We start from the raw sequence: 15,195 nt of genomic DNA, 5'->3' as shown, positions 1-15,195 counted from the left end.
AAATCAGGCTATTTGACTGGTCATGTAATCAAAAATACCTCCTCCTCTTCACTCACAAGCTCTTTTAAAAATACATTATTTATTAACAACAAATCTTGAAAAGGAGTACTACTGTATTTTTCATCCAGGAGTTGAGATATAGTTCGCAAGCAGCCCAAACTGTGGCCTGTGGAGATATGTGAAGATTTCTGTCTCCAGTGCACAACACTAATATTAATACTGATACAACTTTAATCCAGGGACCTCAAAGTTCTTTACAAATTGTTACTGTTACAAACAAATTGCTGCTACTGTGGCTTTCTATAGCACTTTTTGTTAGACTGCATGTGTGTTATGAACATAATGAATTAATCCTCACATCATCCTTGTGAAATAGGAAAGTATTATTTCTGTTTTACAGATAGAGAAATGGGAGCAATGTCCGTAGAGTCAGATTATAGCAGAGCCCATAATGGCATTTAAGGCTATTTCTACTTAACTTTATTATTTGAACAATGTCAGTAGTGTCCTAGGTATGTTACAGATGTGTAGGAAGATGAGGTTCCTAGTCCAAAGAATTTTCAATTTAGTCTTGACTCCTGTTTCTCTGCTCTAACCACTAGACCACATGTAAAACTCTGTTTGTAAAGCTCCTTAAAAGATGCCCCTCCTTCCCCCAGTTCTTTTAGTTCTGTCATATGCTGAGTATCACCCTGGAAGTCAACTTTGCTCCTGTGAGTTTAAGATACGAAAAAGTCAACTGTCACTATAGTTATACAGGCCTTCTCTCTTGCAGTTGTAGGGTTCCATGAAATATTCTTTTATAAATGGAAACTGTCCTCAGTATGCTCTGCCTGCATCCTGGAGAGGTCCTAAAATGAAAAGCATTTATCACCAAAAATAACTTGGTGAACTTTTCACAGGGCAGTCCTGGGGATGGCCAACTTGCTGAAAAAAGTTAGAGACAAGGTGGTGAGGGAATATCTTTTATTGGACTAACTTCTGCTGGTGAGAGAGAGAAGCTTTCGAACGACTCAGAGCTCTTCGTCAGGTCTGGGAAAGGTACAGAGAGTGTCACAGCTAAATACAAGATTGAACAGATAGTTTAGCATAAGTAGCAAATATTCTAGGGCAGGGGTTCTCAAACTTCATTGCTCCATGGTCCTCTTCAGCAACAAAAATTACAACCCGACCCCAGGAAGGGGAACTGAAGCCAGAGCTCACCCAAGCCCTGCCAAAGCCCAGGTCCCACCACCTCGGATTGGGGGACAAAGCCAATGCCCAAGAGCTTCAGCCCCATGTACGTGGGGGAGCCTGTAATTTGAGCCCCATCACCTAGGGCTGAAACCCTTGGGTTTTGACCCTGGGTAGTGGGGCTCAGGCTTCAGCTTCTGCACCAGCAAGTCTAATGCCACCCCGGTGACTCCATTTAAAATGGGGTCATGACTCAGTTTGTGAACTGCTGTTCTAGGGGATCATTCCAGATGAAGTGGCCTGGTAATAGCCCTGTGGTCATAGGACAAAAAGGGGGATTAGTGGGTTACAGATTGTTGTAAGGAGCCATAAATCTAGTGTCTTGATTAAGACCATAATTTTTAGCATCTAGCAAAGTTATTAATTTAAGCTTCCAGGCTTATCATTTGAAAGTGTTGTGTAAGTAAAAACAAGTTCTCATTTGTGAGAGTGGCGGCATATCTGCCTGGCAGAGACTTGAGGCCTGACTGCTTCCTCTGAAGTCAATAAGAGCTTTCTACCTGAACTCAAACTCCTCTAATATCTACTTTTTCACCCTTTTGGTTGTCTAGTTCTGAACATCTTGGTGCAGTGGATTCATCTTTGGTTGCTCCAGTCTGTCATTTGCCTTTGTAGAGGACAGGCACAGCAGTAAAGAAATAGGATCCTGTTATAACTTTAATATATAGAACATAAAAATGGTATAGAATCCCAGGTTTGGGGCAGAGTGCAGCAGACCAGGCTATGGCATTTGTGTGCAATTGGCACAGGAGAAGCTGTCTCCAGGACACAGGGGGATTGCCCTTGCCTTAGTAGAGGCCTTCTCCTTTCTTGCCTTGAATGCAGCAGCTGCCTCACAAGGTCATCTGAGGTAGCTTAAGGGTAAATTAACAGACTCTCACCTTCATCACAGCCTTACCTGAACCTGCTTCACCGCACAGACCTCACTATCAAGGGTGGCAAACTGAAGTTTACAGTTAAACAGTTTAACCTTTAGATCTTTTTCTGTTTGTTAAACCATTATTAAAGTAGGTTGGAAACTGGCTTTTGCAGTCCCTTGCATTGAGGTCTCACCTGCCTGGTAGTACCCATGACCTCTCATCTCGGCAAGGTGGACAGCCCCAGTCACTAGATTCAGAAATTGTCATACAAGTAAGAAAAAGAAATACTCAGAAGCCGTCTTTCCTCTTCCCGTATCGTATTCCTCAAAACAAGAGTTGATTGTGTGAAGTGTCATGCTTTTGGATTGAGCAAAATGAAAGTTTTCTTTTAATGATTCAGTTACTGAGGCAGTATACATTTTAAAAACTGTGGCGTTAATAAAATGTTAAATGGTCTGTGGTCTTCTTTTCATGAACAGTGCTATGTTATTTTGGACTTAATGGATAAAGAAGCAAAGCTCTGGAGTCATTAAGGTTTATTATCCACACTGTTTACTATAAATAAAGCTTAGGTTCCAGAATTTCTCCCAGTCACTGTATTTTGAAAACCAAAGCTGACATCAGATGTAGTTTCTCCATTCAGTACCTTAGTATTGCTGCCAAACTAGTTTGTACAAGAGGCTCTGACTCCCTTTATGGCAGGTATTTTAGAAAACTTGCTGTGCCTTGCCATTTCATTCTTTCTTGGTGGCCTGATTAGAAATGTCTAGAAATGGTTTGTTGTTGTTTTTTTTTTTTAATAAAGTTACTTTGAATAACTAGATAACCAAGGATGCAGGAGAATTTTTTACTCCCATATGGCTGCTGTCCGGTTTGGCTGTCCCTTCCCTTTTTGTTATATGGCGGAGAGAGAGAGCTTGCAGCCTGGACTTTGTGCCTGTTCCCATTGAGACTAGTGTCCACATTTATTATGTGATGTCATAGGTAGAATTTGGCTCACTGGGAATTTTGTCAGCAACTTTAGTGGGAGCAATGGTGGACCCTAGTATAGACAATATGGTGGAGCAGATATTTGAGGCTCGATCCCTTTCCTTAAAGTTTCCAACATCAAAGCAGAACTCAACTTATTTGTCTTTTAAGAAAAACTCACTAATAACTGGCTTCTGAACTTTTGTCTTTTGGGAGCTAATTTGACCAATTTTCATATTCCTTTGTTCCTAAACTTTTCCCCAAGAAGAAATTGCTGAGAGAAGCTGGGGAAAAAAACACTTGTTCCTTTGGTAATATGAAGTTATAGGGCTGACATGAGAGTGGCTGCAGCACAAATAGAAGGCTCAAATGGCTGGGTAGAATTCAACAGATGTATTCAGGAAGACTTTTTTTTTTTCTATTCTACAGTTCTGAAGTTTTATAAAATATTCTTAACTGTCTAACGTTGATGCACCATGAAATGGTGTTCACATAGCATGGTGATGGCCTGGTGATGGCCGTAGAATGGGAACCTGAATAGAATAAGAAGTCATGAGCAAAATCCCTTATAAGTCAATAGATAGATTTATGTTTTTTAAAAGAATTTCCACAGAAATGTGAAGTTCTACAAAAGTTTGAATAGAATTTCATTTAAAATTGCTATAACCTTAGATAGCTTGTGCCTTTAAAGAAGTTGGTGGTTATTTTAAAAAAGAAGCTCTTGACCCATGATTGTTTTTTCTAAGGATTCACCTAATGCCAACTCTTAAGCGATAAAAGACTTGGATAGTTAACTTACCATTGCATCCATGTACAAAATAATTTGCAGTCTGCTACACGTGTGTCTAGTGGCCTTGAACGCTGAGCTTTTATTCTTGTTAGTAATTCCTTTCCTATGGGAAAGACTTGAGTAATATTTGTCTTTTCCATTTCCTAGAAGTTAACTGTATATATTTAAATTACATTATACAGAGCTTTATATGTGTCAAAGTAGCTACTCCTGTGTAACAACTTTGTCTGCTACAACTTGTTAGCTGTGCATTTGGTAAGCAGAAACCAAGTATTAACCTGATTGTGTTACCAGCCCTATCTTAGTTGCACTTGTGGTTTATGCATTGAATATCAACATATTGTGATGGTTTTTCTCTCTGTTGCTTCTCCTTTTGCTAGAGGAAACCTGTGTTTTAAATGTCATGTTTAAGTTTTAGTTGGTAGTCGATTTGTCTTCTTCATGAAGACTAGCTTGATTTTTACCTTTTAATAATACTCCTGAACCCTTTTTTAAAAATTACATTTTAATAAAAAATATTGTCTTTTCTGGCAAGGCACTTGAATCTACCAGTGGGAAAATAATGAAAGAAAAATGTGCTTCCCTAGCCATCAGTTTTGCAGTTTGTGTATGGCTGCCGAGAAATGCACGTTCCTTGCTTCAAAGCATCCTTAGAAAAGTTTGTTGAAGTTTTGATGCTTGGCACCGATTAACTAATAATCATGTTACTGCTCCTGACAATTTCTCTTTGTTGTCCCAAATAGCATGTATTGGCACTTCATTAGAAGCAGCAACAAGGCCTCCAGCACAGTTTGTTGGCCTCTTGATATGGCCAAAAATTTAAAACTGTATTTGTTGTTTTGAGATGTCTTGATTTTTAAATGGGAAAATGATGCTGAAAACATTTGCTTTGTTAGAATGAACAACCTCGTTACCATGCAATTTCCCCCAGTTCCCTCCAAGATTATTTCATATCTTGCTAGCTATTACCTAATTTAATGTAAGGCTAGTTACTAGGTTGGCAGAAATAGTGGATATAGATGAGATACTGCTAAGCTAAATGTAATAGTTTGTTTGAAATTTTAAGGCTTTGGGGGAAAGCGCCTTTGTGGGTGTCACCCTCAACATGCATTTGCTGTCCAGAAAGCATCCTTCCCCTTCTAACTTGCTCTGAAGAAATACTAAAACCATCCATGTACAATGTGTTTAATTTTCTCCCAATATTTCTCATGTTTGGGGTGCTCGGTGAGAGAGTTTGTTGCATGCATTTGAAGCATCGGTGGGGTAAAAGAGGTTCTTGTTATCTGGTCACAAGATTCCCTGTCCCACTTTTAAAAGCACACATTCTGATGTGCTGTGTACATTATAAAATTCTTCTGCTAATGATTTTGGAAGCAACTTGGATGTAATGCAAAAAAATTCCTATTGAGCAATATTATTTCTCAGTCTCCAAATATTGCCAGGTTTAATTTTTATTTGCAATTAATCAGATTTATGAACAATTGCTATGAGGTTTTCCTATAAATTAAATACAATTGTTTTTTTTAAAAATACACATTACGGGTCTGTGGAAAACTAAGATCAGAATATTCACTGCCTTTAAACGGCTAGATTGTATGTTAGTTTCACAAGAATCTCACACCAGTTAGTAACTTCTTAAAATGGCAACACGCGTGGTGGTTGTATAATGAGTGGGGCTTATGTATATTGTGGCACATGGCCAAAGGCCTTGTGCTTCCAGCACCCAAGAAGCGTGTTGTGGGAAACAAGCCTTCCCTGTAGTGTGTTCCTGCACGCCCTTACAAAGATCTTTGCTTCTCTTATGCTTTCAAATGAATCAAAAAACAGAACTAAGCATTTTTTAAAGACTAATCTAATGCACCTTTTAATATGTAACTTTGAGCATGTTTTACTGCAAGATCCCGAACTCTAGTGTCTTTGAATGCATTGGACTCAGTAAGCTACTGCAAGAATAGATGGGTTCAAGTGGACATGGGTGGATGAGCAAAAAATTAGGCCTTACCTGTGTGGCGAGACTCCTATGTTCATGCAGGGGATGGCACTCTCAATCTTGATTCCTTTATAAGCTGTAGCACCTATTTTCTATTGGTATTTTCTATTGGTGCCTTGAAATTCTGATTTAACACACCAATCAGTAAGCAAGCCAGATCTCAAATATTAAATGGCTTAGTATTTAAAGGGGAGAACCCATTAACTGTGCCTCACTTATTTACAAGCTGATCTAAGTGGTCCTATTGTGAAAGCATATATTGGGACAGCTTTAAAACAGTGACTTGCCTACCAGGCCATAATGGCCCAAGATACTTGGATTTCATTTTGTATGTCTGTGTTCAGTGGAAGAGTCTCTGTTAGGAAACCACAGAAATGATTTCAGAGTGCGTTGTTGTTGTTGCATATAGTCTTTGTGAAGGGGAAAAAAAAATTCATAGTGTAGCTTTCATATGCACGTTGAAGAGAAAGCAAAGGTTGCAGGAAAAAGTTACAACAATCTTTAGAAGAGCTCTTTTCAGAGTGAAGTAGCTAAGGTGGCTTTATTCTATAAGAGAACCCAAGTGATATTTTTCAGAGTAGCAGCCGTGTTATCCTGTATCCGCAAAAAGAACAGGAGTACTTGTGGCACCTTAGAGACTAACAAATTTATTTCAGCATGTTAGTCTCTAAGGTGTCACAAGTACTCCTGTTCTTTTTCCAAGTGATATTGTTTTTTTCAGTTTAAAGTTATTACTGTAAATGTCAACTGTTAAACACAGCTGTTTAATTCATGGTTTGATTTGTATTTGAAGTGGACAGAAGGCTTCTATAGTAAGTTGAACTAGACTGCCTTTGTGTTCAGTGCTGTGTCCTTGGACTCAAACATTGAAAAGTACTCTTGGATTGGTGGCTAACTTGATGTTTATGAAAGAGGTAAAATCTGAATTGACTTGCCTAATGTTACTCCTTTTGGCTGTATTAAAGTAAATGTAATAAAACCAAGTTAAGACAATCTGTTGGCCAGCTTGTGAAGTACTATGGTTTTAGGCTGAAAGCAAATCTTAGTAGTAGTATGTGTGCTAGGTACTTCCATGGACTGAATGCAAGAATAGTGCAGTATTATTTTAAGATTTATTTTGTCCTTACTTGCAAACCACATTTTGCAATTAATCTGCTAGAAAAATGGCTAAATTATTCCAATTATAATTAAAAATCACTCGCCGCCTCTTGTGTTGATAAGGAGCTTTGAATGTGGATTCTAAAGCTTTCAGCCACTCAATCCTCACATAAATTCTGATTCAGGAAGGGATTTCTGCTCATGCAGAGAAGTCTTTACTGAGAGAGCAAAGCAACTAGACAAGGAGAATTCTCACAAGTATGAAAGTTATAAACGTATCATGTTTATGTGCTAATTAAATTAAATGTCTATGGAAAATTGTTTAACACCTCAGCAGAAAGCAGGGATGAGATATCAGTGATAGAAATCAAAGTTAAATGCATTACATGCCTTACAAAAGTTTAAAATGAAGAGGCACAAAATGCTCTGTCTAGACTGAACATGCCTCAGTTGTTGGTGTTTTGAAAAGTAGCCAACTTTCATTCTTGAATTTCCATATAGTGATACTCAGTTGCACCACTAATCGTTAATACTTTAATTTGTGCAGTGCTGGCAGCATGCTAAGTATTTTACAGATAAGTATGGAAACTATCCGCTTGCCACAAACAGTTCTGTGAGCATGAACAGGGTCTAGATTTTAGAAACCTCCCTTTTAAAGCAGTTATTACATGTAGTGCCATAGATGTGCATGTTTATAATACAGCTGCATAAGTCTACTCCAGCTAAAAGCTTACTGTATAAAATCATCTTAAGCTTAAAAAAAAAAAGTTTGACTTCAGATCAATAGGAACAGATTTAAATAATTCCGTCTTGGAAGATTTGACCTTGATCTGTGGTACTTATCTAAAGATCACAGGTAGAAGGAATTCAAAGTAGCAGCCATGTTAGTCTGTATCCGCAAAAAGAACAGGAGTCCTTGTGGCACTTTACAGACTAACACATTTATTTCAGCATAAGCTTTTGTGGGCTACAGCTCACTTCTTTGGATGCATAGAATGGAACACACATTCTATGCATCTGAAGAAGTGAGCTGTAGCCCATGAAAGCTTATGCTGAAATAAATGTGTTAGTCTGTAAAGTGCCACAAGGACTCCTGTTCTTTTCTTTTAGGTAGAAGGAATGACCATGAAAGGTGCTTACTGACAGTGAGGTATTTGAGTAGTGGCTAAAGAGTTTTAAGAACAGAATTCAGTGTAAAGAATATTTAGAGGTTTCTTCTCCTGTAACTGTGACCTTTTAAAGGGATTCAGTCAAGGGTGACAGTCTGCAAATTGTACTTAAAACTTTCATCTCACAGCAACAAAACAGTGCACACATGCAGTGCTCCCGTGGCATCTGATGCAATCAGAGCATCAGAGATGTTTGTATGGGTGTTAATTGAATTAGGTTATTGGTTCTGGATGGTATAATTGAGATAGAAGTTCATAAGTTGCAGTAGAATTAAAAAATAGAGATGAAAAGTCTGTATGATCTTGCACTGTTTTGTTTTAAAAGGCATTTACTGTAGCTGCACTGGAAGATTGCTAATTAAGTACACAAGTAGATATACTGGTACATTCAGGTATGGGAGTTAGACATACAGGTAAATGTTATTAATTATAACTGTTTTAGATTAGCATTGTTGTTTACATACAGTTTGATAAGTAGGTGATTGGTCTGACATTGTAATATCCAAACAGAAAATCCTGGATCTTCAAATATAAATTTTTGAGAGAGGAGCTGTAGACTCTGAATCAGAATAGCGGTCACCAGGGATCATTCTGAGGAATGCTTCCAGAGGAATTTTGATAGGGTAAGGAGACTGCAGTGTCCAATGCTGTTAGAGACACACACATTTAAATAACTCAATACATAGTCTGAATACTAAGGTTAGAACCAGTTACTAAAGGAGTTAGAAGTTTAACTAACACTGGGATAGGCTTAGTATGTCTCACGTTACTCACTCACATTTTGGTTAGTAGCTCCTGCTCAGCAGGTTGCCTCTTGCAAATAAAAGGTAGGATTGATGTATAAAAGCAAACAAACCAAGAAAAAAAACCCACCCATATTAATGCTGATTTTCTGTTCTAGTAAGTGTTTTAGCTCACTTTCCACTTGACTTTTATTTTGTGGTGGCAGAATGTTTACAAGCATCCAGGAATACACACATCTTTCTCCTATGACAGGAAAAGAAGGGCATATGCTAACAAGATTTTAGTATCCTCAAAGTGATGTCAAGGACAGGTTAGATGCAGCTGGTGCAAATTGGGATTTGACTGCTTCTACCATCTGACCTTTTCACTTAAGCCTTTTATCTCTCTTCCTCCCCATCTGTGTTTACCTGAAGCAGTTATCCTGCATTTGGGAAGGCAAGCTGTTATCAGCAAGGGTAGGATTCTGCTTCATTATCTGTTTCTACGGATGCTGCAATGAAACATATATGCTATATCTGACCATCCAGAGGCTGTGTACACTTGTGGAACCCTCCTTGTATCCAGTGCTGATTAGTAAGAAAGTTTGCCCTGCCATTGGCATAACATCTTGCACAACATGATTTTGTTTTAATATTTCCATGAACAGAATTTTTTTAAAAGAGAACTTGTGATTCAAAAAGGCAAAATATTATCCTATCAAACCCACTCTCTCCTACTAAAGGAAATTCAGGAAGATGGAAAAAGGGTTGCCAGTTTCCATTTAGTCCATCCCCTTAGATAGTGTATGGTGCTCCTTACAAGGCTTGGTCCTGTCCCTTTAAAAAAAAAAATGCCAAGAAATGGTATTTTTGTTAAAAGTACCAAGAGCCCTGTACTGTGGATATGTTATCAGTCCAAGTGCCATGTGCATTTTTATATGTATGCAAATTTTACTGCCTTGTAGATTAATCATTAGAACTGTATTTGTTTTTCTGGAATCAGTTCATTTCCCTCACTTCCAAGAATCCTTTGATGGTAACTAGTATTCCACACAATAGTTGGTGGAGGTGGGTGGCGAGAGTTGGGGGGAATAACCTTTTTCAGTCAGACTAGGAAGGCAATTGAGAGTTAGTGAGCGGAAGAGATTCAGGGAGGATGTTCTAGAGCGGTCATGGTATTGGGCATAGAGAGAAGAATTTTGCATTAACAGTTTGTGTGAAAGGGGAAGAGCAGGTTGGTGCTAAAAGAATAGAGGGAGTGAAGAGAGGTCTAGAGAGAGAGACAAGATCTGACAACAGCTGGAGCAAGTCCACGGAGGGTAGGAAAATCAAGGAAGATAACTTTGACTTGATACTGAAATATATGAGTAGCCAGCAGACCTGATTTTGAAGAACAAGGTGATGCATTTGTGCATTCTGTGCAGGTGAGCAAGGGCTTGTGGGTCACAGGGAACAGAGTGGCAGTAGGCAATACAGCTTGTTCAGCCCTGGGTGATTGAAAAGGGAAAGAAGAATCAGTAGACAGAGTGAGGGATGTCTGCCTCCTCTCCCTACTGCCTTGAGGAGAGATGGACTGAGCTGAAGATTCAAAATTAGAACCCAGATTTGGTTCCTTCACTTGGCGGTGTGGCTAGACAGAAGGCCTGAGCTCTGTGATGCAATAGTTGAGTAGGTAACTTCAGCAGTGGTTTGTTTGGGGCTTTGCTAGACATCTTATTCCTGTAGTAGGCTTTTTCAGTAGACTCTGTGTTTTGATACTGTAGTTCTCAGCCTGGTTTTGTAAAATGACTCAGTCACATGTGGATTTTGTGCTGTCACTCAGTCCTGCACCAGTTGTTGCAATTGATCTCTTTGGTGAATTTGTTTTCAGTGTCTAGAGCAGGGGTTCTCGGGACAAATTATTTGGTGGCCTCAGAGTGCTGGTGGCCATTCCTCACACTTTTTCCTAAAATACTTATTAGCTTTAGAAAAAACAAATATGCGCACATGCACGTCCAATTTATTGTAATTTATTTACTGCTAGGTAGTAAGTCTGTTGTGAAAAGTGATTATTAATAAACATAGAAGTATCACTTTTCACAGCAGATTTACTCGGCCCTGGCAAGCCTGGGGACAAATAAAGCCCTGGATGGGAGGTCAGGGGAGGCAGCCTGGGACTGGACCCTGAAGCCCCGCAGCCTGAGTTCAAAGCCCTGTGTCTCCAGCAACCAACACCAAGGCAGTGTACCCAGGAGCAACAGGGAGGGGGAGGGGCCACTACTTTGCCTCCCCCACATCAGAGCCCAGGAGACTGTGGCTGCAAGAAAAGCCCTGGATGGCCTCATTTGAGAAATGCTGTCTAGAGTTGTAAATACACCCAGGTTTCTTTTGGTTCCTTGTTTCATTGGTGCCAGGGGCGGCTCTAGGGTTTTTGCCACCCCAAGCAGGCTGCCCTCGGCGGCGTGCCTGCGGAGGGTCCGCTGGTCCCGCGGCTTCGGTGGACCTCCCGCAGGCACGCCTGTGGGAGGTTCACCGAAGCTGCAGGACCAGCAGACTCTCTGCAGGCACGCCGCCGAGGGAAGCCTGCCTGCTGCCCTCGCGGCGCCAGCAGAGCGCCCCCCACGGCTTGCTGCCCCAAGCATGCGCTTGGCATGCTGGGGCCTGAAGCCGCCCCTGATTGGCGCCTGATCGTATGTTTCTTGTTTTTCTTCCAATTTGAGCCATGTGTGATTGTTCACTTTCCCAGTTTTCTCTCTGGATTATTGGTTCTGTTGAATAAAATGCTTAACTAGATACTGCAGGGAAAAGATTTCTAGCCTTGGAATGTAAAAATAATAAAATAAACTAAACTAATCTAGAAATATCATAATTACCCTCTCAATAAAGGCCAAGCTAGAGTATAGGCTGTATTCTTTCATTTTCACAAAATTTCCTTCACTCTCTCAGTCCCCTGCATATAATGCCATATTGCCCAATTATGCCCATTAAATCCTTTTGCATTAATTGCATAATCTGACAAGAGGTAGATATGGTGTTCTCTTTAAATACTTGCCAAAAATCCGCTGTTGAATAGATACGTATTCGTCTTTTGTGAATGCCAGATGGCTGTCTAGAATACTGTTACTTCAATGTGGAGACTCCATTCACAGCAAACAAAAAATTCTAGAAGTTGCAGATAACAAAGACCTATGAAGTCTTCTAGCCCCCACTGACAGGCACATATATGCAGGATTGTTCCTTGCAATATTTCCTAGTGCTTAAGCCATACTACTTTAAAATGTACCCAGTCATATTCTGACTGTGCCGTGTATTGTACAGCAGTTGAACATACATTCTTTTAGAAAATGGTCACTTAATTATTTCTGTTCTTTACTTTCCAGTTTGTGGGAGCATGGACATCCGGAATAACCTGACTCGGTTGAATAGGCTTGAGAACTGCACTGTGATCGAGGGCCACTTGCAAATATTGCTGATGTTTAAAACCAAGCCTGAAGATTTCCGTGAGCTCAGCTTTCCCAAACTGACTATGATTACAGACTACTTACTGCTTTTTCGGGTATATGGCTTAGAGAGTTTAAAGGGGCTTTTTCCCAACCTCACTGTGATTCGAGGAACTCATCTCTTCTTTAACTATGCTCTGGTCATTTTTGAGATGGTTCACTTGAAAGAGATTGGCCTTTATAATCTGATGAACATTACTCGAGGTGCAGTGCGGATCGAGAAGAACAATGAACTGTGTTACTTGTCCACAATCGACTGGTCTAGGATTTTAGACTCTGTGGAAGACAATTACATCGTTGCCAACAAGGATGACACAGAAGAGTGTGGAGATGTGTGTCCAGGAACTGTGAAAGGAAAAAGCAACTGCCCACCTACTGTAATAAATGGCATTTTCATTGAACGCTGCTGGACCCATGATCACTGTCAAAGAGGTAGGAATACAGAGCAAAATATTGTTTTTGATTTTGAGAATGCCCTGCCGGCAGCTTTTGCACCATCCTTGCTGCCATTCAGTATATATTCTCTCATAAGCTGCTACCTTTTATTTCAAATGTGGATTTAAATTTTTCTTCAAACGTAAAAAAGAGCACAGTTAAGAAAGTTTATGGCATTTTAATTTTTCAAACAATTTCTTATTGCACAGCTTCGTTTTTAAAAGGACCTCTTTCTAAAATAGCTAATAATACCCTAAGCTGCATATTCAGCTTTTTAAACTGTTCCTGTAATTTTGTTTTTACCTATCTTTCCTAACCCCGCCCCTGGTTATGTGACTAATTAATAGCAATTTCTTCAAGATCACGCTTCCCCAAAACATCATCATCCATCTGTCATCTAGCTTCTTTATAAAGAAAATTACTAAAATTTTAAATTTGGAAACCGTTTAATGATCTGTGCATATGTGCAGATGCTCTCTCTTCAAATGAAGAATGTGATTATATATAACATTTACAGTTCAACTCTGTATTTGTATGGTAACTTTAAAAGGTAAATACACATTTAGTTTGCTTGCTTGCAAAGTCATTGTGTCTCTCTCTCTCTCTCTCTCTCTCTCTCACACACACACACACACACACACACACACACACACACACACACACACACACACACACACACACACACACACACACACACACACACACACACACACACACACACACTTCCTTCCTTGCATATTTTCTTTTCCTTTTACAAAACTTGGTCAAAATATTTAGAGTGGCAACACTTGTAATTGACATCCAACTTGAAAAACATACTTGATAAGTTGTATTTTAACTTATCTTTTGAATTCAAGAGCTCTGCAGTTGGTGTTCTCCGTAGGAATGTACATATACCTATTCTCTGACACCTGCCTGCCTCAAGCTTTTTGTTAATTGGTTTTGATCAGTCATCGGGGTGAAAGTGTTAACAAACATGCACACTAGTCTCCTGGTAACTATGGCAGAGATTAAATGACAGTTCTGTAGCTGAATGCATTACTGGACCCTTGCTGCTTCTGTTCTTGTGCCATCCACAATAATCTTCAACCAGGTTAATTTAGTGTGTGACTATTTTGTTAAGCTTAAGGTAAGCTTGTGTGAATTGTACTCTGGTTTTCCTTTGTCCAGAGAACCCCCTGGCAACTCCTTATGCTGTCAGTGTCTTGAAATCTGATATTGAAATCTGCATTTCTGGGGCTTACCTGGTGACCTCAAACAATTATTTTTTTTAAATTACTGAGGCTGAGACGAAACGCAGTCAGTTGATCTGTCAAAGTTCTCAGTAAGATGATTGTTTTGGAATAAAATAAACCTTGCTGAGGTTTATATTTGGAGTTTAATGAATTAAACTTAATGCAGGTTCTTCATTTTGGTATTTGGTGCTTAGATGCTAAGGTGATGGGTACTTTAAATCAGTGATTCTCAAACTTTTGTACTGGGTATCCCTTTCACATAGCAAGCCTCTGAATGCAGACCCCCCCCCCCAATTAAAAACCCTTTTTTAAATATATAGTTTAACACCATTATAAATGCTGGAGGCAAAGCGGGGCTTGGGGTGGAGGCTGATAGCTCACAACCCCCCACATAGTAACCTCACGACCCCCTGAGGAGTCCTGATCCCCAGTTTGAATCCCTGCTTTAAATGCTTAAGGTAGATACATAGTGACTGTACAGAATATGGAGGGAGAATTTTTGCCTAGTTTTGTGTGATTTAAATTTCTCTAATGTTGGCTTTCCCTCTTCCTCCTACTTTGTTCATGGAACCACAGAATATTAGGGTTGGAATAGACCTCAGGAGGTCATCTAGTCCAATCCCCTGCTCAAAGCAGGACCAACACCAACTAAATCATCCCAGACAGGGCTTGGTCAAGCTGGACCTTAAAAACCTCTAAGGAAGGAGATTCCACCACCTCCCTAGGGAACCCATTCCAGTGCTTCACCACCCTCCTAGTGAAATAGTGTTTCCTAATATCCAACCTAGACCTTCCCCACTGCAACTTGAGACCATTGCTCCTTGTTCTGTCATCCGCCACCACTGAGAACAGCCGAGCTCCATCCTCTTTGGAAACCTCCTTCAGGTAGTTGAAGGCTGGTGTCAAATCCCCCATCACTCTTCTCTTCTGCAGACTAAACAAGCCCAGGTCCCTCAGCCTCTCCTCGTAAGTCATGTGCCTCAGCCCCCTAATCATTTTCATTGTCCTCTGCTGGACTCTCTCCAATTTGTCCACTTCCCTTCTGTAGTGCGGGGACCAAAACTGGACACACTACTCCAGGTGTGGCCTCACCAGTGCCGAATAGAGGGGAATAATCACTTCCCTCGATCTGCTGGCAGTGCTCCTACTAATACAGCCCAATATGCCGTTGGCCTTCTTGGCAACACGGACACACTGCTGACTCATATCCAGCTT

At 40.0% G+C, this 15,195-nt stretch overlaps 1 protein-coding gene across 3 annotated transcripts in view; it reads left to right on the top strand.

Annotated features, from left to right (window-relative positions):
- The window catches only part of INSR (insulin receptor), a 121,934-nt gene that overhangs the window by 19,400 nt on the left and 87,339 nt on the right, over positions 1-15,195 (top strand). For all 3 annotated transcript variants that reach the window (XM_050934000.1, XM_050933999.1, XM_050933998.1), the window contains exon 2: positions 12,191-12,742. In XM_050934000.1, coding sequence (XP_050789957.1) covers positions 12,202-12,742 — 541 coding nt within the window. In that variant the 5' untranslated portion in view covers positions 12,191-12,201. The remainder of the gene's footprint in view (positions 1-12,190; positions 12,743-15,195) is intronic.

The sequence above is a fragment of the Gopherus flavomarginatus genome, chromosome 24, assembly GCF_025201925.1.
Source record: "Gopherus flavomarginatus isolate rGopFla2 chromosome 24, rGopFla2.mat.asm, whole genome shotgun sequence".
NCBI classification, from domain to species: Eukaryota; Metazoa; Chordata; order Testudines; family Testudinidae; genus Gopherus; species Gopherus flavomarginatus.
This window is presented reverse-complemented; position numbering and strand designations above follow the sequence as displayed.